The sequence below is a fragment of the Nematolebias whitei genome, chromosome 2 (assembly GCF_014905685.2).
Source record: "Nematolebias whitei isolate Nwh7 chromosome 2, NemWhi1, whole genome shotgun sequence".
Lineage (NCBI taxonomy): Eukaryota > Metazoa > Chordata > Actinopteri > Cyprinodontiformes > Rivulidae > Nematolebias > Nematolebias whitei.
In genome coordinates, this window is record NC_056499.1 from 12,399,594 (window position 1) to 12,425,910 (window position 26,317).

General features: G+C 42.2%; 1 protein-coding gene across 1 annotated transcript in view; it reads right to left on the reverse strand.

The window, feature by feature from the left end:
- The window catches only part of pla2r1 (phospholipase A2 receptor 1), a 46,323-nt gene that overhangs the window by 1,159 nt on the left and 18,847 nt on the right, over positions 1 to 26,317 (reverse strand). The window contains exons 10-29 of the mRNA XM_037693097.1: positions 25,678 to 25,790; positions 25,381 to 25,550; positions 25,091 to 25,299; positions 22,226 to 22,371; positions 20,972 to 21,056; positions 20,774 to 20,909; positions 20,656 to 20,691; positions 19,029 to 19,189; positions 16,354 to 16,418; positions 14,939 to 15,033; positions 14,199 to 14,335; positions 13,294 to 13,411; positions 13,066 to 13,205; positions 12,747 to 12,879; positions 9,085 to 9,320; positions 6,877 to 7,057; positions 6,666 to 6,788; positions 4,897 to 5,019; positions 4,648 to 4,824; positions 1,156 to 1,191 (exon numbers count right to left, since the gene is read on the reverse strand). Of these exons, the coding sequence (XP_037549025.1) occupies positions 1,156 to 1,191; positions 4,648 to 4,824; positions 4,897 to 5,019; positions 6,666 to 6,788; positions 6,877 to 7,057; positions 9,085 to 9,320; positions 12,747 to 12,879; positions 13,066 to 13,205; positions 13,294 to 13,411; positions 14,199 to 14,335; positions 14,939 to 15,033; positions 16,354 to 16,418; positions 19,029 to 19,189; positions 20,656 to 20,691; positions 20,774 to 20,909; positions 20,972 to 21,056; positions 22,226 to 22,371; positions 25,091 to 25,299; positions 25,381 to 25,550; positions 25,678 to 25,790 (2,620 nt within the window). The remainder of the gene's footprint in view (positions 1 to 1,155; positions 1,192 to 4,647; positions 4,825 to 4,896; positions 5,020 to 6,665; positions 6,789 to 6,876; positions 7,058 to 9,084; positions 9,321 to 12,746; positions 12,880 to 13,065; positions 13,206 to 13,293; positions 13,412 to 14,198; positions 14,336 to 14,938; positions 15,034 to 16,353; positions 16,419 to 19,028; positions 19,190 to 20,655; positions 20,692 to 20,773; positions 20,910 to 20,971; positions 21,057 to 22,225; positions 22,372 to 25,090; positions 25,300 to 25,380; positions 25,551 to 25,677; positions 25,791 to 26,317) is intronic.

Genomic DNA, 26,317 nt, shown 5'->3' on the forward strand with positions numbered 1-26,317 from the left:
TTCAAAGTAAGATTGGACATGACACACAATTGGCTGATTGATGGATGAGCTGCACGATCGTCATGGATTTTTTATTTAAAATAATTTTAAATTATTTAGCACCTGCTGCACAGGTCTGTGTGCAGCCCACAGCTGGGGAGAAGTGCTCTCTTGCAGCTGATCAGCTGATCTCCACTCTGCAGCATCGAAGTGGGCGTGGCCAAGAGCCCTGGCAGGTGGCTGAGAGCGGAGATCATGACATGCTGTCCTTTTTTAGAGCATTTAGTTTAGAACATTGTTTAGAATATTGCAAGAGTGTGGGAAGGGATTAAAACAACTTTATATCTATCATCCATCCATCTATATTATATATATATATATATCCATCTATATCTATATATCCATCTATATCTATCTATATCTATATATCTATCTATATCTATATCTATATATATATATATATATATATATATATAATAAATTTAACTACTATGTACTACATATACTACTATTCCTACTTCGTGGTTTTTCACTTATTGCAGGGCTTCAGGGTAGGGATGCCCCGCGATAAACGAGGGACTACTGTACTGCTACTTTTAGCTTCTAGCTACTACTCTGCTATTTTTAGCTTTTAGCTACTACTCTGCTACTTTTAGTGTTTAGCTATTCTTCTGATGAATTAGCTTTTAGCATTTTGCTACTTTTAGCTAGTCTTTGGCTATTTTTGCCTTTAAACAACCCTTTGCTGCTTTTCATTTTAGCTAATCCTTTGCGACATTTAGGCTTTAGCTCCCCGTTTTGCTGCTTTTAGTTTGTTTTTCTTGTTTTAACTAAAAACTCAGCACGCATCAGTAAAGCTATTCAGCACTCAGTGTTTTCCCCTAAAATGTGATTTTATTTTTAATGTTTCTTTTCTTGAACAGATTTCTTTCTGTTGAATTCACAAAAAATATAAAAGTGAAAGCGGAAAAAGTTTTGAAAGATTGAAAATGGTTTCATTATTTTCATCACAAAAACTTGTCACTTGAACTCGGGGGGTGGTATGTATTCATTTAGCGTTTAATCCACATTATTCCCCATAAAGTGAAGCGTCCTGTCCTCATGTGAGACACGTGGACACATCCTCGTATGGGACATGTGGACACGTCCTCCCACTGTGAGTTCAGAGATCTTTACCGTTTAGCGGCTCCACATCCACCTCAGTGATTACATCTGAAACAGAAGAACAGAAGTTCTCATGTTTCGTTTTAATTCTCACAAAAATGTGACCTTGTTCAAAACAGCAGCAACAAAAATTACAAGAAGAAAACATTTTATCAACATTTCTCTGAGGCCTCACGGCGCCGGCTGCCAGAATACATTTACTGAGCTGTGAAGGTGATGCTTCGAATATATTTTTGGAGTTTTGCCGTTTACAATTCGCCGTTAAAACACTCGTTTTCTGTGTTTTTTTCTTTGAATCATCTGTAGTCTAACACAAAAAGTACCACCTCCTCAAGGGGAAATGGACCCTGCTGCAATGAATAAATGGTTATTTTTATACAGACTACTTCATTTTCATTCCTATCAGTAAAAACGAGAACAAAAACGTCTGAGCAACCTGAGACAGACGACGTTTCACTTCTGGAGTTTTCGGACATTTTTTTATGGCTTTGCAAAAGAAGACCAAGAAAAAAATCACTAAAACCTTCAAACAAAACCTGAGCTGTCCACATGGACGAGACAAATGTCTTCTGGAGACAAGCGAGACGAGACAAAGACGGAGCTTAAATATTGTAACTTTGTTTTAAGATTTTTTTTTTTAAACACGGACATTAATCAGGGACTTCCTACACTTAGATGTTTCTCACACAATCCAAAAGTCAACTGCTGTTTGTTACGCACATGGTCTCATGTGGCCCTGTGGGCTCGACTCGGCCTGACTCGGCCCGACCCGGTGAAGGTCCAGTTTTTCCCCCCTCACTTTCAGCTTGGTTCTTTGGATCCACTCAGCTATCAATCATAAGAGCTTCTCCTTCACAAGAATCAAACTCACCATCTTTTAAAACCTCCAACCGCAGTGGTTGTTTTTGTTGTTTACTTTTTAAAAATATATAATTTATCCATTAAAATGGCAACATGTAAACCAACACTGTGGTGCTAAGAGGAGGTCAAATGTTTCTGTGTTTGGTCGCTGATGACAGATTTCAAATTTGAAGGATTTAGGGGCTCCAACTGTGACCGTGTGTGTTTGTAGTTACGCATGTGCCCATTGGTGTGTTAAGGAAGACGATAAGAGTCACAGTAAAAGAAAAAAACAAAGTTTGTTTTATTCTCTCAGAATTCTGACATTAAAGTCAGGATTCTGAGAAAAAAAAAAGTCAGAATTACAAATAAATAAATAATAATAATAATAATAATAATAATAATAATAAATTACATTGTGGCCACAACCCTCTTCCCTAAAATTCTAGGAATTTCCCCCAAAAAGTCGTAATTCTGAGGAAATAAGAATTGTAAAAAAATAAACATAAAATTAACAAAAATTTACCACTGTGGCCGAGTTGTTTGCTTTGGGTATAAAAAAAAAGAGCAGAAAATCTGAGCAGTGGCATTATGATGATCTGCCTACATCGAGGATCCGCCCATATCAAGGACCCGCCCACATTGGGGGTCCTCACACATCTAAGATCCGCCTATATTGAGGGTTCACCCACATATAGGATCCGCCCATATCAAGGACCCGCCCACAGTTAAGAGCTGCCCACATTGAGGGTCCGCCCACATCTTAGATGTGCCTATATTGAGGGGCCGCCCACATCAAGACTGAACTCAACATAGTGTTGCCAACTTAGCAAATTGTCACTATATATAACAAGTTTTCAGACACTTCTAGTGACTTTTTTTCTTTTTAAAGTGACTTGTGAGAAATCTGGCTACATTTCCTGGTGTTTGGAGACTTTTGGAGTCTGCACATGAAGGCACTAATCATTCTGCAGTCACTGTAAGCAGAATGAGCTATTGTAAGCCCCGCCCCCATCCCAGACTGACAGATGGTCACTGTGACCTCCTAGAGATCCACCGCACGTTTACTGCAGATGAATCACGCATGCCCAATGAAAACGTTCATCTCACATCGCCAATATTAGGTTTTTTCTTCTTCTCTTTTATCCATTTAGATTGTCAAAGTTGTCACGATACAACCATCTTTACAAAGATTGTTAAAAATGTTATGGCGTAAAAGGTTCATATTTTACTGTGATTTGTTGTAGGCTCCAAAAAATAATAAAAAAACAAACAACCTAAAACTAACAAAATCAATAAAACCAAGTAACTCTTCCAGAATGTCACTTGTCAGTCTCAAGCCCAGATAAAGAAGGAAGTTTTATTGGAAAGCTGTAATTCCAGCCCACATAACCGTGTTTTTGTTTGTTTGTTTGTTAGGGACCATATATAGACGATATTAAACGCTAATATAGTAAAGATGCAATGTACCAGATTATATCTTTCTAGCTAATTTCCATCTGCAGTCTCTGAAAATAAATTTAAATGTTAAAATAACATTCTAACAATAAAAAACATGTGACAAAATTAGTTTATGGAACGTGGGTCTGTGCAAAGCATTACAATCATGAAACTAATTCATAAAGTTCATTTGAAATTTTAAACACACAGTTTTTAATCACTTTTTGTCTCTGTGACGTGTAGAGCCATTTTTCCTACAGCCACAATTATATTGGAATGACCAAATATGTCAATTAGGTGATGACGTCATCTAGCGACTTTTAGGATCGCCGACAGTGACCGAGGAGTTGGCAACAGTGCACTCAAGGGTAAGTAGATGTGAGTTGTGGTGAGACTTGAGAATGGAGACACGACATCACCAGAGCGGTATCAGATATAAGAGCAGGATTAAACACAAGTTTAAACCCCGTCCACACGGGAACAGTTTTTTTTTTTAAATAACTCTTCCTCGCCTCCACACAGAAACAGCGTTCCAGGAGTCCCTAACATGGTATTAATAAAAAACAGGTTCCAGAGCGAAAAGGTTGTGAACCGTCACCTTTGTGTTCTCGGCCTAAACACAACCCTGGACGTCTCAGACAAATCAAATCTAAACTACAATTACACCAGACAGGCTCGTGCCGGAGCTGCAGACGCTGCTTTCCCAACCACAGGAAATCCTTTGTGTGCCGTTATTACTTCACTTACACCAAATAATCTAAGGCCCAACAGGTTTTTATCCCGTTATTGAACTGTCAACGACGATAAAACAAACGTTGCAGAACAACTACTATTTAAAGTATACATGTATAAATGTGTGGAATGAGAATAGTTTTTAAAACACTAACGCGTATAAAGAATTTACTCCGATATGCTTGGAACATTGTGAGGAAAGTCCTTCCCTCCAGCTGTCTCTCACTGGATACTGTCCCAAAAGGGTCCATTATGTCCCCAAATTTGGACGGATGAGAGTCCCAGCCAGGTTGCACGTTTGTGGTCTTGTATTTTAATTTGAAAGCTAGACGTTACTTTATATTCACTTTAACATTGAAAAGGCACAAGCACTCTTTTGACTTGACTTCATTCGGCCAAAAATGCAAATAAAGTAAAACAGACGTCTTGCTTTAGACTTGGTGTACTTTGGTAACTTGAGCTGAGAAGAGTCTTCTTATTATTTTTACCTACCTGGGAGAATTTTGCAGATAAAGCCGAGCCGCTCCGTGCACGTTGATAGGTGCCACACATCATCGTCCCCTCTGGTAGTAACACAAGCGTCTGCGGTCAGTTGTTTGGTGTCCGGTTTTTCGTTGGCCCAGTTGGTGTAGTCCATTGGTGAACCATCGACCCAGGCCATGGAATCAGCTGGAACCAGATTAAACAGCTAAATTTGGTGAATTTATCTTAATCTGATGGGATACAGGGAGCGATCCTTACTGTCTGTGTCGAAGTACATCCCCAACCAAACAGTGTGGTGAAGTAACCCCAACGACCACAGATGCTCCAGAACAAAAAGATTCTCCGTCTCGTTCTTGATGGTCAGGACGTCCGAAGTGTTGACTGGAAAAGTGACAGAAACACAAGAAAGTCCCAACCATCACCGTCCAGTAAAAAATAAATGAATAAATAAAAAAGATATCTCTATTTAAGTTATGTACCTTGATTAAGCTTCACATTGTATTCTAATTGTGAATTGATACCTAGATAGCTTTGGTTCTGTGATGCTAGATTGTAGCTTAGGGGGACCAGATGTCCCTGATTTCTGGGGACAGTCCCCGTTTTGGACGACCTGTCCCCGGCTAAAGCTGTCCCTGGAAATGTCCCCGATTTTAGCATTTTATGAATGAGGAAAAAATGTTGCGTGTAGACTGTTATTACCGGGTAGAAAGCGCGAGTATGTTGCGCGCAACAAAAGCTATTACCATAGCTGCTAACATTACAGACAGAGAAGAAGAAGAGCCAGGCGCGCCGCCTTTAAAACAGAAGAAGAAGAGCGCGAGCTTGTCACCACAAACAGGGAGCGGTGCTGTGATGCGCTATGTATGAACGGATTTATTTCGTTTGAAGTGGGCTGACCCTTGCCGTGACAAACGTTTGGTTCGTGGTAGGAAATGTTTCCAGTGTTGCCAGCTGTGTCCAGGTAAAAAAATAAAAATCGGGCTTAGATGTGTTTGTTTACTCAGTTTGGACGTATGAGAGTTCTGAATGAAACAAGAACTGAACTGAAAATGATGAGAAGGGAGAGAACATCATCTGCTTTAAATGTGCTTTTCTTCTGTTCTACGAGCTTGGAGCTCCAAATAAATAGTTTTTTGTTAAATATAGGATTTTGGGCATTTTATCAGTGGAGGAAGCTACCGGTGGTTACCGGTAAATGATTAGAGGCAGTTTTTTGAATGATACGATGAAATAAGTGGAAGGGCAAATAAAAATTATAGGTAGCATATTAATGAACTCTGTTTTATTTCTTATGTTTTAAGTATTTCACTTTACTATTAACTGTGGGGAGTGGTGGCGCAGAGGTTAAAAAAGATGGGTCTGTGATCGGAAGGTTGCCAGTTCAACTCCTGAACTGACAACATCAAAATGTGGGTGGGAAAGGTGAAACACCCACACCTGCCCCACCCTGGGCTCATGAGCAAGACCCTTAACCCCCAGAATCTGCTCCCCTGGGCGCTCTACATGGCAGCTCTCTGCTCAACACAGAGCTTCTACATAGTACATTAGATGTGACCGCATACACACGCCTGCTTGCTTTTCTACGACCCGCTTCACTGTTAGTTATTGGTCAAAACAACGCAAGCTTCACTGTGACTGGACGCAATCCCTGTTTATTAACTGAAGTTAAATTGAGGCGGACCGGATGGCTGTCTCGCTCTCAAGCCGGAAATCCAGCCCCAGGCCGGAGCGCTTTAAGCCCTGTACTACCACACCAAATTTTAGCTGAATATTGGTAACATCGACCGTCATTTCTGTGATCGCAAAAATTTGACTAGCTGTGGCAGCCATCTTGAATCGAGTTGACTCCAAAACTTAATCAGTCAGACGTTCATCCAATGATTATTTTGTGCAATTTTCATAGAAATTCATCCGTAGTAAGATAAAACTGACATTAATTGAGCTTTTATGATGTAACAGACAAATAAAAGCACACAACTTTATCAAATAATGGGGGTGACTAAAGTCCCCACATGTAAATACTTTACCTTTATGTTTACAGTGCTGCCTCGACTCCTCAAAGGTCAGTTTTTCAACCACAGGTTCAAAGTTGTAACATCCACGTTCGAATTTCACCCACGTGGACGGACAGTGGACAAAAGGTTTACGGTCTGTTGAAGAAGCAGAAGGAGAAAAGACCGGGTGGGTTTTCACACAGCCCATGAGAAATCAGTTTCTAACGATCAGATTCTCACTGACTTGACGGAGGGACGTGACACAGAGCTCCCGACAGCGGAGTTTCACAGTCGGCTCTCCGCCAGTCTCCATTCACGTCCATGTACACACACTCCCCTGTCACAAAGTCGTCGTCATCGTCATCCACGTCCCAGTGCATGTACAACATGTCGGTGCCATCTGACCACTGATAACTGATGCCACTCTGGAACGATTCACAACCCAAAAATGTGTCAGACTGCTCCATTTGTGGCACAAAACAACTCATTAGAAGTTACAGTCTGGTTGCAAATCAAGTTTTCTGAAGATGTGTAAATTTCAAGCGTTAACCCATGTATCACCAAAAATAGTTATTTTTTATCAGTATGCAAACAGAGCTAAAATATTACATTTTCATTGTTATGCTGATGATACACAATTATATTTGTCCATTAAACCCAATGACTCCAATCAGCTACTTAAACTACAAGCATGTCTTAAAACATAAAAACCTGGATGACCCTTAATGTTCTCCTGTTGAACACAGACAAGACTGAAGTTTCGGTTTTTGGACCTGAGCACCTTAGGAATAATTTTTTCAGTCTTTCTCCCTCCTTAGATGGCATTAATCTGTCCTCCAGCTCTAATGTTAAAAATCTTGGTGTTATTTTTGATCAGGACATGTCTTTTATCCCCCACATTAAAAACGTTACTAGAACCACCTTCTTCCTCCTGTGTTATATCACTAAAATTAGAAACATCTTATCTGAAAATGATGCAGAAAAACTGGTCCATGCATGTGTCACGTCTAGACTGGACTATTGCAATGGTTTATTATCTGGGTGTCCAAATACTTGTTTAAAACGTCTTCAGTTGATCCAAAATGCTGCTGCCAGAGTCTTAACCGGAGTTAGTAGGTGAGTTCATATCGCTCCAGTTTTAGCTTCACTCCACTGGCTCCCTGTCAAATCCAGAATAGAATTCAAAATCTTACTTCTAACCTACAAAGCTCTCAACAACCTAGCTCCATCTTATATTCGAGATCTTATTGTTCCATTTTTTCCTAATAGAGCACTTTGCTCTCAGACTCAGACTGCGGGTTTACTTGTGGTTCCTAGAGTTTCCAAAAGCAGAATGGGAGGCAGATCTTTCAGTTCTCAGGCTCCTCTCTTGTTGAACCAACATCCAGTTTCTGTCTGTGAGGCTGACACATTGTCTAGTTTTAAGACTGGGCTTAAGACTGTCCTTTTTGATAAATCCTATAGTTAGGGTGGACTTGGGTTTCCTGACCTATTCCTTAGTTATGCTGCTATAGGCTTAGACCACTGGAGGACACATTGACCTAATTTCCTCACTCTGCTGATGTCTTTACTTGCTCTACTCTACCTGGTTGTATTTGTAATTATTTTTATCCTTTACATGTTATTTTGTCTTTGCTTCAATAGAAAGTCCACCGGAACCTGCCACTCTGTTTGTCCATTTCTACTTCCTGTCCTCTCAAACCCCAGCTGGTCGAAGCAGACGGCCGCTCGTCCTGAGCCTGGTTCTGCTGGAGAGTTCTTCCTGTTGAAAGGGAGTTTTTCCTTTCCTCTGTTGCCTCTGCTTTGTGCTCAGGATGAGAGACTGCAACGAAGTGAAGATTCAACACAATCTGCTGGTTTCCTTAGCTAGAGAACTTTTACTGATTGGCTTTTAATAATGTCTGTGAACGTTTTTGTTCAGTGCCGAGACGACTTCTGTTGGGACTTGGAGCTACAGTACATAAATAAACTGAATTGAATTAAAATAACGAGTACCACATACGGCACATTATACACCCATCAACAAGCTATTATACAGCAATGTATGGCAGTGTCCTGGACAAGCAAAGACCTTGTATAACTTTGACCTTGATTTGGGACCTTGACCTTGGAGCGGGTGTCATGAAAGTGTGTGACACTCAGTCTAGATCACTCCACTTATTTTCCAAGTTATCAGGCTCACAACACGGACGGAGGGTATTTCTCATTCCCCTCTTTGCCCGGCGTCAGGGACACGAACTAGACTCTGAACTTTAAGCACAGAATGAGTGGATCAGGAGTGTCTGTAGTTGATTGACTGTAACCAATCTGTGGGAACCAGAATCCTGCCTGGGTTGTAAAGGACCAAATATTTATTTCAGCAGGGAACACCTAAACTAGAAAAAGCAGCCACGCCCCACGTCAAACAAACACGCAGACATATACGCTACATACTGTACGAGCAGATACATACGTTTTGACTATACAGCCCAATCCAGAGCGGTAAATCCAATCTGTTGACAAGGACGGTGAGGAAAGCCTGGTGGTACACATCTGTGATGCTCACGAGGTCCAAGTTGTGCTGTATGCACCTGTGCAAGGCGTCGTACCAGCTCATGTTGCCAGACACAACCTTGTAGTTGTGGCTCTTGTACTCAATGTTGTCAGGCAGAGGGTACTGGTAGGTGTGGGTGGGGGGTTTGGACGTGTCTGCAGCAAGAGAACACAAACAGAGAAGCAGGAACGCTGGTAAAATATGTCAGAATTGTTATTTCATGATGATTTAAAAGATTATTCCATGTTTAGTCGCACGTGAAAAGTTTCCAAACCATCTGGAGTCTTCCACCTACAGTCATGAGAAACACAAAGTACACGTTTTGAATTAGTTTGTTGCTCCGGACCACACAGGTGTGAGTTAAATGGTAAATGGACTGCCCGTATCTAGTGCCTGTCTGTCTTATCAAGACACTCAAAGCTCTTTACAACACAACCTGTGCCCTCATTGACCCGTTCATACAGCTCTCTACTATCTCTACAGAATAATCAGAGCTTTATCACATCCATTCACCGATGGGACACACATCGGAGGCAGTGAGGGGTTCACTGGCTTGACCAGGGACAATTCAGCATGTGACTGTTGGTGGAATCGAACCCCCAACTCTCACAATGGAGGACGACTGCTCTAACCACTCAGCCACAGCTGCCTCTAAAAAGAGTTAAAACAACATCAAGATGGAAAGACATCAGCAATGACCTTTAGAGAAGCTAATGTTGCTGCCCATCAATCTGGGAAGGCTCAAAGTTCATTTCCAACCCATTTGAAATACATTTGGACCAGAACCAGACCAGATGTTTACCCAGAATGCACTGCAGCAAACAGCTCCTCCCAGCTGTCAGCACGGTGGTAGAGGCTGATGGTTTGGGCTCCTGTCAGTCACTGAGAGGACCAGAACTTCTCTGGAGAACAGAGTACTCGAGTCAGATGAGTCCATCTGTTCAACAGCTGAAGTTTGGACCAAACTGGGTCCAACAGAACCATGATCCCAAACACAGCAGCTGATCTACAACAGAGCGGGTCAGAAAGAACAGAACCAAGATGCTGCAACGGTCCAGTCAGAGTCCAGAACCTCAACCTGACTGAGACGCTGTGGTGGACCTTCAAACAGCTGAGCAGAACCCTCAGTGTTGGAAAGAAGAGTGGACCAGAACTCCTCCAGAACCATGAGGGACAAACAGGAAACCACTGAAGGTTCTGCTGCTGTAGGAGGTTCTACAAGCTGCTGGATCAGGACCTGGAACCAGGTTCTGTCAGAGAAACCTGGTGTGTGTGTTTGTTCACTTCAGGTCAGATTTGGATCTTTCCAGAACCTGATAAAGACCAGATCAGGTTTATGTTCTGATCCATAAAGAGCGGACCTTCTTGTAACTGACTGCATCTCGTTCGTTCGCGAACTAACGATCACATTTTGTACAAATGTTTGACAGCCTGAGGTTACTGATGCATGAACATCAGCAAATAACATTTATTATTATCATTTAATATTTAATTATCATTATTTAATAGTAATGTCAGCTCCTCAGGTCTTTGCTGCGAGCGCTCTGATTTTATTTTGGTATCTGAGAGGAATGCAGGTCAGCTGGATTTAGACCAGCCGAAGGACCCTGTCAGCTGAAGTTATTTCACCTTTTCACCCTGTAAAGTTCTTCAGCTGCTTCTTCCGTACGATGACGGTTGTAGTTTTGAGTACATGTCCGCAAAAATCTGTAGTTATCATAAAAATGTCAGAAAACTGAGTTGTCTGTTCAAATATGAGGATAAAAACGCTCAACGTTGAGCCTCAAGACAGATGTGCAGAATGTGCGACTGGTGGAGGACACCCTGGACAGGTCGCCTGTCCATCACAGGGACACATGCAGGACACCAATGAACCTAACGCGCATGTTTTATCGGTGAATCAGTTGTTGACATTCATCAGTAAAACATCGGTTCAGTGCCGTCTTAGCTGCTCATTCATTGTGTGAACGTTCATGAAGCGCTCACACAAACATGATCCATTTTTCTTCCGTACATCGTTCGGTGCGATTCTCATCCCGCAGGTTTCAAGCTGTTTCAACAAATCATAAATCAAAACATTCAGATCTTTCAGGACAATCCTGCTATGACTTTTGGTGTTGGTGCAACTTTAGCTTTTTGAAATATTTAGTCTGTTCTGCCATTTTTGTTCTCATTGAAAATGAGTTGAGCTCATTTTACATCCTTCAGATCTTTAGATCTGTTTACCACCTTTTACTGCTCCTTTCACATTTTGTGCTGCTTCAGCTTCTTTCAGCTTCCTTTAGCAAATTTAAACATTTTTCAGCTACTTTAAGCTAACTTCAGCCGTTTGTTCAACCGTTTGTGCTCCTTTCAGATTGTTTCTACTAATTACAACATTTTTGTGCTTCTTCAAACTTTTTTCTGCTAATTTCTGCTTGTTATGGTCCTTTCAGCTTATTTCTGCAAGTTTCAACTTTTTCTGCTATTTCAGATACTATTTAGCTGTTTATGCTAATTTTAGCCTTTTTGGCTAATTCCACACTTTTTGCACTCATTTCAACCTTTTTCAGCCTAATTCATCAAAAATGTGCTCTCTCCGCTTCCTTCTGGTAATTTAAGCTTCTTTCTGACTTTTTAGCTGCTTTCAACAGTTTTTTTTTTTGTGCTAATTTCAGCTTTTTTCCCAGATAATTTCCACTTCTATGAGTTCATTTCTGCTTCTTTCAGCCTAATTGAGCAAACATGTTCATCTGTTAATCTAAGCTTGGTCTACTTTTTCAGCCATCTTTTTTTTTTTTTTTTTTTTTAGCATTTTTTAGCTAATTTCAGCTGTTTTCAGATAGTTTACCATGGTAATGTCTGCAAATTTCAGCCTAATTAACTTCTTTTTTCTGATTTCAGCTGGTTATGCTCCTTTCAGCTTTTTTCTGCATTTCAGCTTGTTCTGCTATTTCAGCTACTATTTAGCTTTTTCAGCAATTTCTACATTTTTTTTTAGCTCATTGCAGTTCTTTCCACTTCCTTCTGGTAGTTTAAGCTTCTTTCTGCCATTCAGCTATTTTTTGCTAATTTCAGCTTTTATGAGCTAATATCCTAATTTTTGTGTAATTTCTGTTAATTTATAAATAATTCAGCAAATAACTTGCAGACAAAAGTGAATTTTTAACTCTTTAAATTGAATAAACACACAGTCCTGTGTGTAACGACAGAGTCTGATGCATTTAAATCTTTCTTATCATTTTTTGAATGCCCAGAGGACCAGATTTAACTTTTTTAGATTTGTCTTGTCATGTTTATTTTAGTGTGAAATGGCTCTTAAGTGCCCCCCTCAGGAATGTGTCAGCCCTGTAGGTTGAGAACCTTGCTCCACACAGATGGGTGCTGACCCCCTTGGTTGAAAACCATGTCCCCTTTGAGGGTGCCAGACCTCCAAGTTAAGAACCATGACCCCATTAGAGAGGGTCCTGGCCCCCTTGTTTGAGAACCACTGTTCTAGGACATTATATAGTAGATCAACAGTAACAGCTGTGATTCACACACAGTGACGCAGTGGATAATTCAAACTCAGCAACAACACTGGGGTACAGATGGAGCGGTACCTTGAGGTTTCTGACAAACGAAGCCGTACTCGCTCTCGCTGCAAATATCGTAGTACCACTTCCCCGTCACATGGATGTACTGGTTGTTGGACAGAACGGTGCAAAGAGGTTCATCAGTGAGCCACTCATCGTGCTGGGGGGTAAAGCAAACAGACACAAATCCAGGAACACAATTATACGGAGAGCATGCGTCAAGTCTCAGCCTAAACCGAGGCCTTGTGGGTCGTTTTGACCTACGGGCAGCAGGAGGGTTAGATACTTTAAAAGCTATGAGTTTGGCGGACGAGTGAAGGAGACGTGAGTACTCCCCAAGGCTTACAGTGATGGGGCTCTTTGGTTCCATTGGAGACCAGTTGGTGTAGCTGACCGGTTTCCCGTTGGCCCACTTCATGGTGTCCTCGTCACGCAGACCTATCCACACCCCCACCAAGCTGCCCTGGAGCAGCATGGTGATGTAGGCTGCAGGAACGAGCAAACAGAAATAAAACAAAGAAGTATAAATATATATTTTTGGTAGATTAAACAGGTCGTCGTGGACTTCTTCCACCTTGTTCGATCTCGTCCTCCACGGAAACCAGCGAGCCTTGGAACGAGGAGCAGATCGACTGAGCGTCTTTCCAGCTTTTCCCCTCCGTTGGAGTGCCAGGGAGGTGAAGCAGGAGACACTGACGGCAAAACACACACATCCCACACAAAACAGGACCATTGGATCAGGAAACAGTAACCAGCATTCCCAAACCCAAACCAGACCGAGGAGATCAGGGTCCAGAGGAGAGGACAAAATGCTGTCGGCTAACGTTAGCTTGATGTTTGGTAAAACTGGAAAAAAAAGGGATTTAAATGTGTATTTAGCTGCTGTAACAGCTTAAGTTTTAATATTTTTCACAAATCCCTGAAGAAGTCCCAACTGAGTTTCTTCACCTGGCTGTTAGCAAAATATCTCGTGATCCACTGGATGGATCTTAATGAAACTCTCAGAAAGCATTTGTTGGATGTTCTGCGAGACTCAGACATATTTTTTATTAAAAAATGAAGGAAAAAAAAGACAAAGTGTGAAGTTTAAAGGAGAAAGAGATTTGTAAATATTAAAACTAGGATTCTGTACAGGAATGCGTTTCACCCGCTGCAATGCAGGCAAAGTTTTAAACAAAGATCAAGATCTTATTTGTTTGTGCTCAGAGTATGCATTGGGATGACTCTCAGCTACTACCACACCAAACTTTAGCTGATTATCTGTAAGTTTGGCTGGGTTATAGCCATTTTCATCTTAGCTAATGTCCATTAGCTGTGGCGACAATCCAGAACAAGTTGTAGATGGAATTCTGGGAGTTTCGTTAAAATCTGTCCAATGGTTCGTAAAATATTTTGCTAACAGACATAAACAAATGTACACAGACAGAGGCTTGGCGGGTGATAATGGCTTTGCTTCTGTGAGCGTGCGTTCATTCAAACCTTGTGTCCGAAGTAGAGCCATTTCTCCGGACATTCTCCGATGTAATGTGGCTCCTGGGCCGTCTCCACCACAGACACCGTGTTCCTCCTGCACACGTATCCGTGGAGTTCACTGCATTTACGGGTCGACCACTTCCCTGCAACAACAACATTAACAGCAACAACGACAACAACTACATCAACAACGACAACAGCATAAAAAATAAGAACAGTAACATCAACAACTTTAACAACAACATGAACTGCATCAACAACAACGAGAAAAGTGACATCAACGAGATCAGCAACAACTTTAACAACAACAGCATTAACTGCACAAATAACAACAACAACAACAGCAGCGTCAATAACAAGAACAGCAGCAACTTTAACCTCAACAACAACGTTAATGACAACAATGACAAAATCAACATCAACAACTTTAACAACCTCAACAACAACAATGATAAAACCAATATTATCAAGAACAGCAAAATTTCAACAACAGCATCAACAACACCATTATCAACAACCACTACATCAATGACAACAACATCAACAAACAACAACAACAACAAACAACGACAACATCATCAACAACAACATCACCAAGAACATTAGCATTAACGATGAAAACAACATTAACATGGACAGCAGCAACATCATTGAGAACAATGAGAACAGCATCAACAACAACATCAACAACAACATCAACTCAGCATGAGCAGAAACGAACCACCGACCCGTCTGCTGGTGTTTACCTGTTGAAGACGACATGGTGACGCACATCCCAGCCTCCCTCTGAACTCCTCCGTCGGCCCAGTTCATGAAGTCCACCACAGTTTTGTCACTCCACCTGGAAAATAAATTCAGCTAAAATTAGCGTTTTCCAGCAAAAATGAAAGGTGGGCGCTAAATAACAGCCGAAGAAGCTGAGTGGGTAAAGTTAAAATGGTCAAAACACAAGCTGAGCCAGACAGATAAAAACTCAAACAAGCTGAGCGGCAGCTAAAGCTAAAACATGCAAAACAGTTCCTAAAAGTTAAATTTAGCAGAACAGTAGCTAAAAGGTAAAAAACACAAAATGTGGCCATTTTTCTGCAGAACAGTAGCTCAAAGCTAAAACCAGAATAGTAGCCCCAGCTGGGATCTGAACCGGCGACCTTTTCACTGAGAGGCAACAGCTCTACCAACTGAGCCACTGTGCTGCCTGACTAAAAGCCAAAACAACAAAGTCCAAGCCAACCAACTGAAACTAACTAAAAGCCAAAACGTACAAATTGTAGATAAAAATGAAATTTAGTTAGTAGCTAAAAGCTAAAACCAGAGCAGCTTAAAGCTTAATTGCACAAAGTGTAGAAAAAAATAAAAACAAATTTAGCAAAACTGCATCTAAAACCTAAAACATTTAAAACAGATGCTAAAACTTTTACTTAGTGGAACAGTATATAAAAGCTAAAGCTGGAATAGTAGCTAAAAGCTAAAAAGCACTTTAGCAGAACTGCAGGTAAGTGCTAAACTGCTCAAAACATTAGTTAAAACACAGTGAATAAAAGATTAAAATGGCAAGAAAACAGATTGAGCGAGCAGCTGAAGCAGATTTAAAGAAAACAAACTCTTTGGAGAAACTGAAAAGAGCGTCATGCATTTATGGGGAAAATATTTAGTAAATAAAGTTAAATATGTTAAAAGGTATGAAAGTTACAAAAATTAAAAGTCGTGGCGCCCTTGTCCTGATTGAGCTGAACGTTTTGGGTATTTGAAAATTTAAAATAACACAAAATATGCAGAAATTAAACCGTCCAAAACACGTGAGAGATATTATAAACAACAGTGCTGACTCAGCATTCCCACAACAAAAAATTAAGTCTCATTTTAACTTTCACTTTAAAAAGCTGACGATAAACGACGAACAGAGGAGCTGCTCAGGAGGCGAGACGAGAAGCGAGCGAGCTCGTACAGCGATTCAATCAGTTTATTTATATAGCGCCAAATCACAACAAAGTTGTCTCAGGGCACTTTACAGGAACATTCACAAACATAAAAGCCAATTAGTAAAGTTCTCTATCTGAGGAATCCAGCAGGCAAGTTGAATCTTGATCGGCAGAAGACGGATAAACGAAAGATCAAATCTAAACTACTCATCCAGTTAACGCTCCAAACCTCTCCGACCCACCTGAGCTCGTCTCCCGGTTGGCCGAAGGAAAGTCCGATCCACCAGTCGGTCGGCCCCAGAGAGAACTGTGAAAGAACAGGGGTTAACACAACTCTACTTTTCCTCTCTGGGTTCTCAGGAGCCGAATCTGCTCCTTTCATGGCCTCGTCTTGATCCCTTCATCCCCTCCCCTCGGTCCTCGACACCACAGAGAACTTAGGTCCGATCCAAACGGCTGCTGCCAGCAGGCGGCCCGGTTCCTGCCCTCCTCTGAGTGGAGCCACTCGAGCGTTAAAGGGCCCTCGTTTTGGGCTCGTTTGTGTGTTTTTGCAAACACTCAAGTCTGTTTGAGGAAGGAGAGTGTTTGTCTTCACGCCTGTTGACTCCTCGCTGTGTGAACTAAGTAATGGCTCCTCTGGGCGGTTTAACAACTATAAAACTGTGATTAGGTAGACTCTTTGTCTGCGTGCTCCTCTGTGTGTGTTCGCTGAAAACAAGAGGGTGGAAATACTTAATCAAAGATTTAGGCTTCATTCACACAAAACTTGTTGGACACCAGTGACCCCTGTGACCCAAAAAGGAAGAAGCGGGTCAAGATAATGGATGTGTCTAATAAATATTCTCATAAACATGACAGTTTCTGGAAATGTTTTTCTCCACGCAGACTGTCAGAGAGCGACCCAGAAGGGTGCAGTAACTCTGCCAGGCCTGCGTGTGGCGCTGTAACAGCCACGAGAATACACCAAAAACAGGAAACAAGACGAGAAGCTTAGAGCTTACATGTTGGCTCGGGGGTTTGAGGGTTCAGTTCAGTATCTTAGCTGTTCCTAGAATTGAGCTCTTCTGGACAGAGATCTCTGGGGTTGTTCCTGGGATCTGTTGGAGTCACTCTTCAGGTTTGGGGGTCACAGCACCAAGTGCTCTAATGATCACTGGAACCAGTAAGGCCTTGACGTTACAACTTCTGTATTTCCACTTTTTTCTATTGGTATTTCTCCAGCTGCTCCTTCTTCCTGATGTTACAGTCATTCAGGATTTCTACATCCTTCACCGCTGCCTTCATCTCTTGTCGTCGACCATCACAATGTCCAGCTGGTTAGCCATCAACTGTTTGCCAGTCTGGATCTGGAAGTCCCACATGGGCACAGTTAATCAAAAAATTTGCTTTGCTAACTGCTAATTCACTTACTAAACATTTAGCTTCACTAACACTAAAACGCTAAACAGATAAATAATTTATTGGAAGCTAACGCTAAAGCGCTAACTTTTATCACCCACTGCTGTCGCTGTGGGACTGTCTGTAATGTGACAACGTTGTAAGTGAACACAACTCAGAATGGTTCATAAACCCCAGGTAAAGCGTCCATTTCCCATTCAGAGGTGAGCATTCAGAAATTAATCTGGTCCATCGGAACCAAAGACGTGGAGCAGAACTCTGCTGTGCTGAAGCAAAGTGATGCGGTCGATGTACAAAGTATGTCGGACATCTCTTTTGTGTCATTTACTATAATGAATTAACTCACTATGGTTAACTACTTTTATAAACTAACTACAAAGTTGCTGTGCGTCACCATCAATATTCTCTCAGTAATAAATCTGTTTGTATTAAAGTAAAGACACATGAAATATGTGAGAGAGTCACGTCCCAGAGAAAGTGTGAGCGTTGCAAAGCGTAGGACTTATGTGTGTGCAATGTTTCTGACTGTTTGATGTTTGAGTGAAAATGTTTTTTTCGTGTTATTTTCCTGTTCTGGTTTGGCTTCATTTATGTTAAAGTCTCTGTTATTGGCTGTAAAGTGACACCAGGAGTCAGAGACTGCTAATGGTAAATATGAGGAGGAAAGCATTGCGAGGGTGGTGACATCACCTGCTGGTGCTTAGCTCTGCACCGCGTAAATCACCGTCCTCCTGTACGCTTGCAGTGCGTAGAACCGTCTTTAAAAAAAAAATGTTGCAGACTTGAGTTCACTAAATTTAGTGGAAGTTATTTCCACTAAAGGTTCTCACAGAAGCAAAAAACGCTAATCTGCTAAACGGAAAGTATGTTCCACTATAAGTGGATTAGCAGAAACGTACCCAGCACCACCCCACAGTATCTCAGCCCTGCCATTTTCCACCACCCTTGGTGAAGTCTCCAACTTTGACTGAGGGACCTCCAGTCCATACTCTGCACAGATGTTCCTGTATATTATTCCAGATGTTCCTGTATATTATTCCAGCGTTCATGGCGATTATTCTTATTATTCATGGCGTTCCAGGCATGTTTTGCCTGCCTGGATCTTACACCCTGCATGTGTTGGACTGTCTCAGGGGCATCTTTGCACGGCCTGCATCTCGGGTCTCGTCTGGTATGGTAGACCCCGTCCAGCCTCTATTGTTCTTGTTCTGAGGGCCTGTTCTTGTGCTGCCATGATTAGCGTCTCTGTGCTGTCCTTCAATTCATCCCAGTCTAGCCACTGGTAGGACTTGTTGATATCAGCCACGCCCTCAACCTGCTGGTGGAACATGCTGTGCAGGAACTTATCTTTCCACGATGGCTCCTCTTCCACATTGACTCCAAAAGTTAACCAGTTGTTGACGTTTATCCAATGATTATTTCCGTTAGTCTCCATCCCCTGGTTTATGAGATATTTTGCTGACAGACAGTCTGGCTTGTGAGATGCCTACAGACACGCGGGTAAAATCGGCCTACAAACCCGTCGCAGGCGCTCCTTGATGAAGTGCAGCTCCTCCGTGGAGTGAAGGGACAGCAGGTGTCCTCCCATCATCTGACAGCCGAGAGACACGGAGTGCCAGTTGAACAGCTGCTTGGCCAGCCGGTACTCGGCTCCGCGGTAAAACACCCAGGGCTCGCTCTCTGCAACGAGACCAGCCGCGGTCAGGAAACACGGAAACACTCCAAACTTCAGATCGGCTGGTCGTCAAGCTCATTACGGCTGCATGAAAGCACCAAACAACAAAATCTGTCACCTCAAACCTTCTGTCAGCTGGATGCTCAGACCTTCTCAGACTAAACCCTCCTGCTGCCCTTGGGTCAAAATGACCCGAGACCTCAGTTTGAAAATGTTGTCTTTAAAATTTGTTCCTTTATTAACATTAAACGGTAAAAATCTTTTCTGGAGTAAAGTTTGTGTATTCAACTATGCTTTTATCGCCCACTTTTTGCCTCTCAGCATAGGGCGATAATGTTTTGGCTTGTGTATTTCTGTTAGCAAAATATCTCATGAACTACTGGATAGGTTTTAATGAAACCTACAGGAAATCATATTTGGATGTGCGTCTACAACTGAATATTTGGTGCCATCACAATTCAAGACGGCTGCCACAGTTAATCAAGATTAGCAAACACAAAAATGGCCAAAAACAAATCAATTTTTATAAATACTGAACTAAAATTTAGTCTGGTAGTAGGGGTAGTCTTCAAGTACCGTATTTTCCGGCGTATAAGTCGCAGGTTTTTTTTGCATAGATTTGTCAGTCCTGCGGGTTATATGTCGAAGTGCCATATTCATAACGCAATTTTTGACTGATGCTTTAAATGAAGCTGTTTTGACCATTAAAGTGTATTTATTAAGGAAAAGTTAAACCGAGACAAACTTTTGCTATAATGATGAGAAAACAAATAATTACTTTTAAGTGTTAATGTTGTTAAACTTCGAAGAACTGCAATGAGTCCTCCTGTGCGCATTCGCTTCACTCAGCTGGTGCAGGCGAAGGAACGCTGGAGAGCTAGCCACGATGGAGGGATGGATGGATGGATGGATGGTGTTGTGCCGCCCAGGCGAAATGAAGCTGTTTTGACCATTAAATAAATGCATAATAAACGCAACGGGTCAGCAGTGACGCATAATAAATGTGACTTGTACGCAGAAGCGACTTATGTATGTGTTTTCCTCTTCGTGATGTTTTTTTTTGACGGATGCGACTTGTACGCCGGAAAATACGGTACTTCTCTTGAGAGCTATAAGATCGCAGGAGATTTTATGGGTTTACATGAGCACAACAGAATTCACAAGATTTGATCAAAAGGCAGCAGCTTCGTCACTCAACATGAGTCCATGTTAATTTAAACCTGAAAGGAGGCGGGCGATAAGCATTCCATCAGGAAATATTGTGCATGTGGTTTTTTTTCCTAGCTTCACAGCTACAGATCCCGAGTCATAAGTCCTGGCTTGAGTTAACCAAAGTACCACAAGTTAGGATTAGTTAAACCAGATCTCTAAAAGAAGCCCAGGATAAGTTGAGCCTGCTTCGTGGTTCAGGTCCCGGCAGGACCAAATCTTATTTTCAGTCTACAGCATTAGAATGAACAGATGTACTCACGCTCAGCGTACCAGTAGGGTTTGATCAGTTCGTCTCCTGTAATGAAACCAGAGTTCTGGTCAGAGGTGGGTTCTGACAGCGCGACTGGGCGCCGAGCGGTGGTGAGGTGGGCGTTTACCTCGGGACAGTTTGCAGATCCACTCGTGTTTGGTGTCACACTGCCGCGGCATCAGAGCGTTGGTCAGGTCGCCGTACACGGCGCAGGCCCGGTGCTCGTCGTCCTCGTTCTTGTCCTCGATGAAGGACGTCACCACCTGCACAGAGACCGGGTGAAAGGGGCACCTTCTCCACACGAGAAACACCTGAGGACACTTACCGGAGAACCATCGGACCACTCCCAGGACCCGAGGTGTTCGGGGTCTCTCTTATTCAAGCCCACCCAGAACCAGCGGCCCGCTGTTCTAAAACGAACACAAACAGGATCAGAACACAAACTCAGACTGAAGTTTGAATTAAAAAGGCAAATTTGAAACAGTTCTGTAAAAAAACTTGCACTATTTATGTTTTTTAAACATTAATAATATTATTGGAAACAATACATTTACTTTTATTCATTATTATTATTAATAAAACACAGATTTACAGCCAGTACAACTTGTAAAGTTCAGGATTTTACATTTTAAGACAAAATAAAATGATCAGGTATGAAACATCCAGGTGTGTGTTAACACAGTGCCAGGATGGAAAGACATCAGCAATGACCTCAGAGAAGCAGCTGTTACTGTCCACCAATCTGGGAAGGGTCAAGGGTCATTTCCAAACCAACTGTGGAGTCCATCATTCTTCAGAGAGAGATTATTCACACGTGGAAAACATTCCAACAGCTGACAGTCTTCCCAGCTGATTCACCCTGAAGGTCAGACCATACAGTGACTACAGGCCTCAGTCAGCAGGTCAAAGGTCATGACCTCTTCTCTCTAAAAACAACATGGCAGCTCGATTTAGGCTTGGAAAGTTTCATCTGAAGGAACCACAAGACTTCTGGACCAGAACCAGACCAGAGGACAGATGTTTACCCAGAATGCACTGCAGCAATTAGCTGTCAGCACGGTGTGGAGGCTGATGGTTTGGGCTCCTGTCAGTCTCTGAGTGGACCAGAACTCCTCTAGAGACCAGAGTTCTGGAGTCAGATGAGTCCATCTGTTCAATAGCTGAAGTTTGGACCAAACTGGGTCCAACAGAACCATGATCTCAAACACAGTAGCTGATCTACAGCAGAACGGGTCTGAAAGAACAGAACCAAGGCGCTGCAACAGTCCAGTCAGAGTCCAGAACCTCAACCTGACTGAGACGCTGTGGTGGACCTTCAGAGAGCTGAGCAGAACCCTCAGTGTTGGAAAGAAGAGTGAACCAGAACTCCTCCAGAACTTTGAGGGACAAACAGGAAATCACTGAAGGTTCTGCCCGAGAACTGAAAGTAGGGGACTTTCATGTTCCCACGACTGAACGGGTCAAGCTGCAGGGAAATAACCAACTGAAGACCACAAACACAGTCCAAACCACATTTTATCTTTTAACAAGAGTTATCAGAACTGCTCGTAAGCGATGTGTCCCGAGGGCCGGTACCAACCCTTCAAACATGGTGCTGAGGAGGTGTTTGACAAACATCTGCTCCTCATAGTGCTGGAAACTGGCCAGCTGGGCCCCGAGGGCCTGGCAGAAGAAGTCTGCTTCCACCCAGGAGCGCTTCATCAGGATCTTCTCATCATGGAACACCTAGAAGAGAAACACAACAGGGACGGGGTCTAGGCTAGAACCTCAGTCTGGATCTGGACCTGAAGGAAGTCCTACAAGGGCTCAGATTGGTTGATAAATGTTAACGGAATGTACACCTTGAACCTACGCACCATTTATTGCATTTACTTTGGTAAATTTAGAAAGTGCAGCTTTTATAGTACGAGTGTTCAAACAGCAGAACAGCTGTTAAGATCTGGACAAACAAAATCTTATTTAGAACAAGAATGATTATTTAAAATAACCTTTATTATAATTCTGGATAGGAATGCACAATATTGGATTTTTGGCCGATACCCGAATGTCGATATATTAAAACTTATTTGGCCGATACAGATATTTTTTAATATACTTTGTCAGAACATAGCCCTCTTATTTAGGCTTATTTGCTATAAAAATTGTGTAAGAGCTGGTGACATATATTCAGTAACAGCCATATGCAGAGCACTTTAACTTCTATTAAATGAAAAGCGTTAAATGTTATTTATTAGCATGAGTCACCTACGATGCTGTCTCACTTGTGGAGGCTTGTTCCAGGCTCCTAGCTGCAGTGTGGGATCCTCTGCACTCCTGTGCATGAAGGACAGCCTTTTTAAGTTCAAAGTTTTTGTCTATCCATTGTGCCGTAAGACTAATCATGCTAACGGGCTAACACTTGACGTCCAAATGTCTGTGGAAAAACTCAACCAAGTGCTATCGGCTATTAGCTTCTCAATGACGTCAGAGATGACGGCTTGTAACTCGGGTAAGGTTATGTCAGAAAAATATCTCCGACTGGGGACGATGTAGTGAGGCTCAACGTAGTCCAGAAATTTTTGGAATCCGACATCCTCAATGAAAAAAACCTTTCACACCGCCAACATTTAGAATTTTCCTCTCCACCATGATCAGATCAGGTAGGCACGTGTGACGTCATCACGTTGTGCTGGCGCTGCAAGCATCCTTGTCACTGGGTTGTCATACAAAAACAGTGTCTTTTATATCGGACAGTTAATTTGATGGAATGGCCGATGTCCAATATTTAACTTTAACGCTAATATCGGCCGATACCGATACCATGCCGATAATATTGTGCATCCTAACTCTGGATATTCTTTGGTATATCTTAATGCAGGCTCAATAAACCAGGTAGATGAAGGTATAAGGTTGAATCAGGTCCTCTGGATGGAATCTTCTTTGTTGAAACGTTTCGTCTTTTATCCAAAATACTTCTTCAGAGGACTTCAGAAGAAGTATTCTGGATTAAAGATGAAACATTTCAACAAAGAAGAATCCGTCCAGAGGACCTGACTCAACCTTGTTAGATTGTTTGACAGAGTTCAAGATAACCTTTGATTTAGTTCTTGATAACTTTTGAGAGGCGAGGGACACCCTGGACAGGTCTCCAGTCCATCAAAGGGACACATCGAGACAAACGAGACAAACAACCATTCACTGTCTTACACCTAGGGCCAATTTAGAGTTACCAATCAGCTTAACATGCATGTTTTTGGTCTGTGGGAGGAAACCGAAGCTCCCGGAGAAAACCCACACATGCATGGAGAGAACATGCAAACTCCACCCAGAAAGGTCCCGGGCCAGGATTTGAACCGGCAACCTTCTCACTGAAAGGCAACAGCCAACTATGAAAACAAACACAAAAAAGATTATCTTGAAAACAACTTTCATATAATTCAGGATAATCTTTTTTGTTTGATTTCATAGTTTGTAATGTACGACAGCGTTTTAGGGCCACGCTAAGAAAAAAAAGGCATAAACTTATGAGAATAATGTCTAATAAAGTCTTAATATTACGAGAATAAAGTCATACGGACTTTTATTTTTGCAGCTCTCGTTTATTTACCGGTATTTATTTATTTTTCCACGAGTTGGATCCACGTTGCGACCTGTCAATCAATCCAGTAGGCGTGTCAGCAAATGACCAATCCGAAGCTAAATGCTCCTTACCTGCAGAGCTGCTGCAGCCCATCAGAGCGTACCACCGTACAGTCAGCAGGTTCAAAGTCCTGATACTGATAATAATCTGATGCTGATGTGCTAACAGATTAAGTATCTCCTTATTTGTAAAACCAGTACCAAAGTATAACTTAACAAAGATGCTCAACATTCTTCATTTTACCACAGTTAAAATGCGGTAAACCCCGCTTTATCATGTCGGAGTTCGGATAATATTACCACTCATTTAGCTACGGATTGGTCATTTGCTGACACGCCTACTGGATTGATTGACAGGTCGCGTCGTGGATCCAACTTGTGGAAAAAAATTAACGAGATGCAAAAAAAAAAGTCTTGTACAACTTTATTCTCATAATATTAAAACTTTATTCAACTTTATTCTCATAATACTATGACTTTATTCTCATAATTTTATGGCTTTTCTTTTTTCTTTTTTTCTTAGCACGGCCCTAAAGCTCCGTCATAGTAATGAGCATTTTTACAACTTGTTAAAATAATGAAAAAGACTGCAGGTCTTGGGAATAAACTTTAACTGCTGTTAGAGAGAAAACTGCAAGTTCTGAAAACAATCTGCCAGTGGGAGTTAAAATGTGACTTCTGAACAGAAGAGTCACAGATTTCTGTAAATACTAAGAGGAAAATGAGATTGAAATGTAAAAACTATGAAATAAAAAACACTTCTGTTTTTGATTCTGAGATGTCAGAGAGCTGAAAGTTTGGATAAAAACTGAATAAAAAGACGAACCTTGAAGCAGTGGAGCAGTCCAGCGTGTGATTCCCAGCCCGGAGGACAGGGGGCGAAAGCATCAACGTGGTGCTCCGGCAGCTCGGCGTCGTGGTAGCTGCTGATGCTCTGTTTACACACCGACAGGGCTTTATAGGACCGGCAGTCCTTCACCTCCCACTGACCCAAAGCAGGTCCACCCGACATGGCAACACATCCCCCAGCACTGACTGGAAATACAGGGAGATCCACTTCATACAAACCCACAGCCACAAGCAGCCACCATTAGAAAAGCTGTGTTTTTAACCCACCGGGCTCATGTTTGTTCCAGTTGGTGAAGCTGAGAGGCAGGGAGGAGTTGTTGTGAGGAAGCCAGCTGTACTCCCCCTTCCTCCCCCGGTCCATGAGTCCGATCCAGTAGAACACGCTGCTGTTGGCGCCGCTCGCACTCAGCAAACTGTTCACAAAGGCCTGCTCGAACCTGCCAGGGCGAGAAGGAGCAGCAGAGACGAGAAGGCCGTTCTTAAACACCGAAGGTCTGCTCGCTGAGCGCCCTGCAGCAGCCGACACGTGAAACAGAAGAAAACGTTTGTTTTTATCCAGAGAACCTGTTTTCCACGGTGAGAAGAGGAGCTTTGCAGTAATATCCCATCAGCGCGTCTTCGTAGTTCTGTTCATGACCCGTCAGAGCGTAGCAGGAGTGGCCGTGTCGCTTCCAGCCCTGAGAAATAAAAAAACACGAAGCCATGAAGGAATGCACGTCGCCCGCCGCCTTCAGGGCAAACATTTAAACTAACATTTGAGATGATCAGTTAGCGCTTGGCGTATGTGTTGGAGAGGACTCTCAGCTACTACCACACCCAGCTTTAGCTCCTTATCTGTAAAACTGACTGACTCGTAGCCACTTTAGTGTTTGATAAAGTGGGTTAGCTGCAGGGGCCATCTTGATGTGGCTCCAAATAATCAGTTGTAGACGTGCATCCACATAATTAATATTTATTTATTAACCTTTATTTAACCAGGCAAATCCCATTGAGATCACAGATCTCTTTTGCAAAGGATGCCTGGACCTGAAGGCAGCCCAACATGCATGTTTTCGATCTATGGAAGTAAACCGGAGTACCCGGAGAGAACCCACAAATGCACGAGAAGAACGTGCAAACTCCACACAGAAAGACGCCAGGTCCATTTATTAATGATAATTTATTAGTTATTAGATAACTATGCGTGACTACGTGTGGTAGAAAG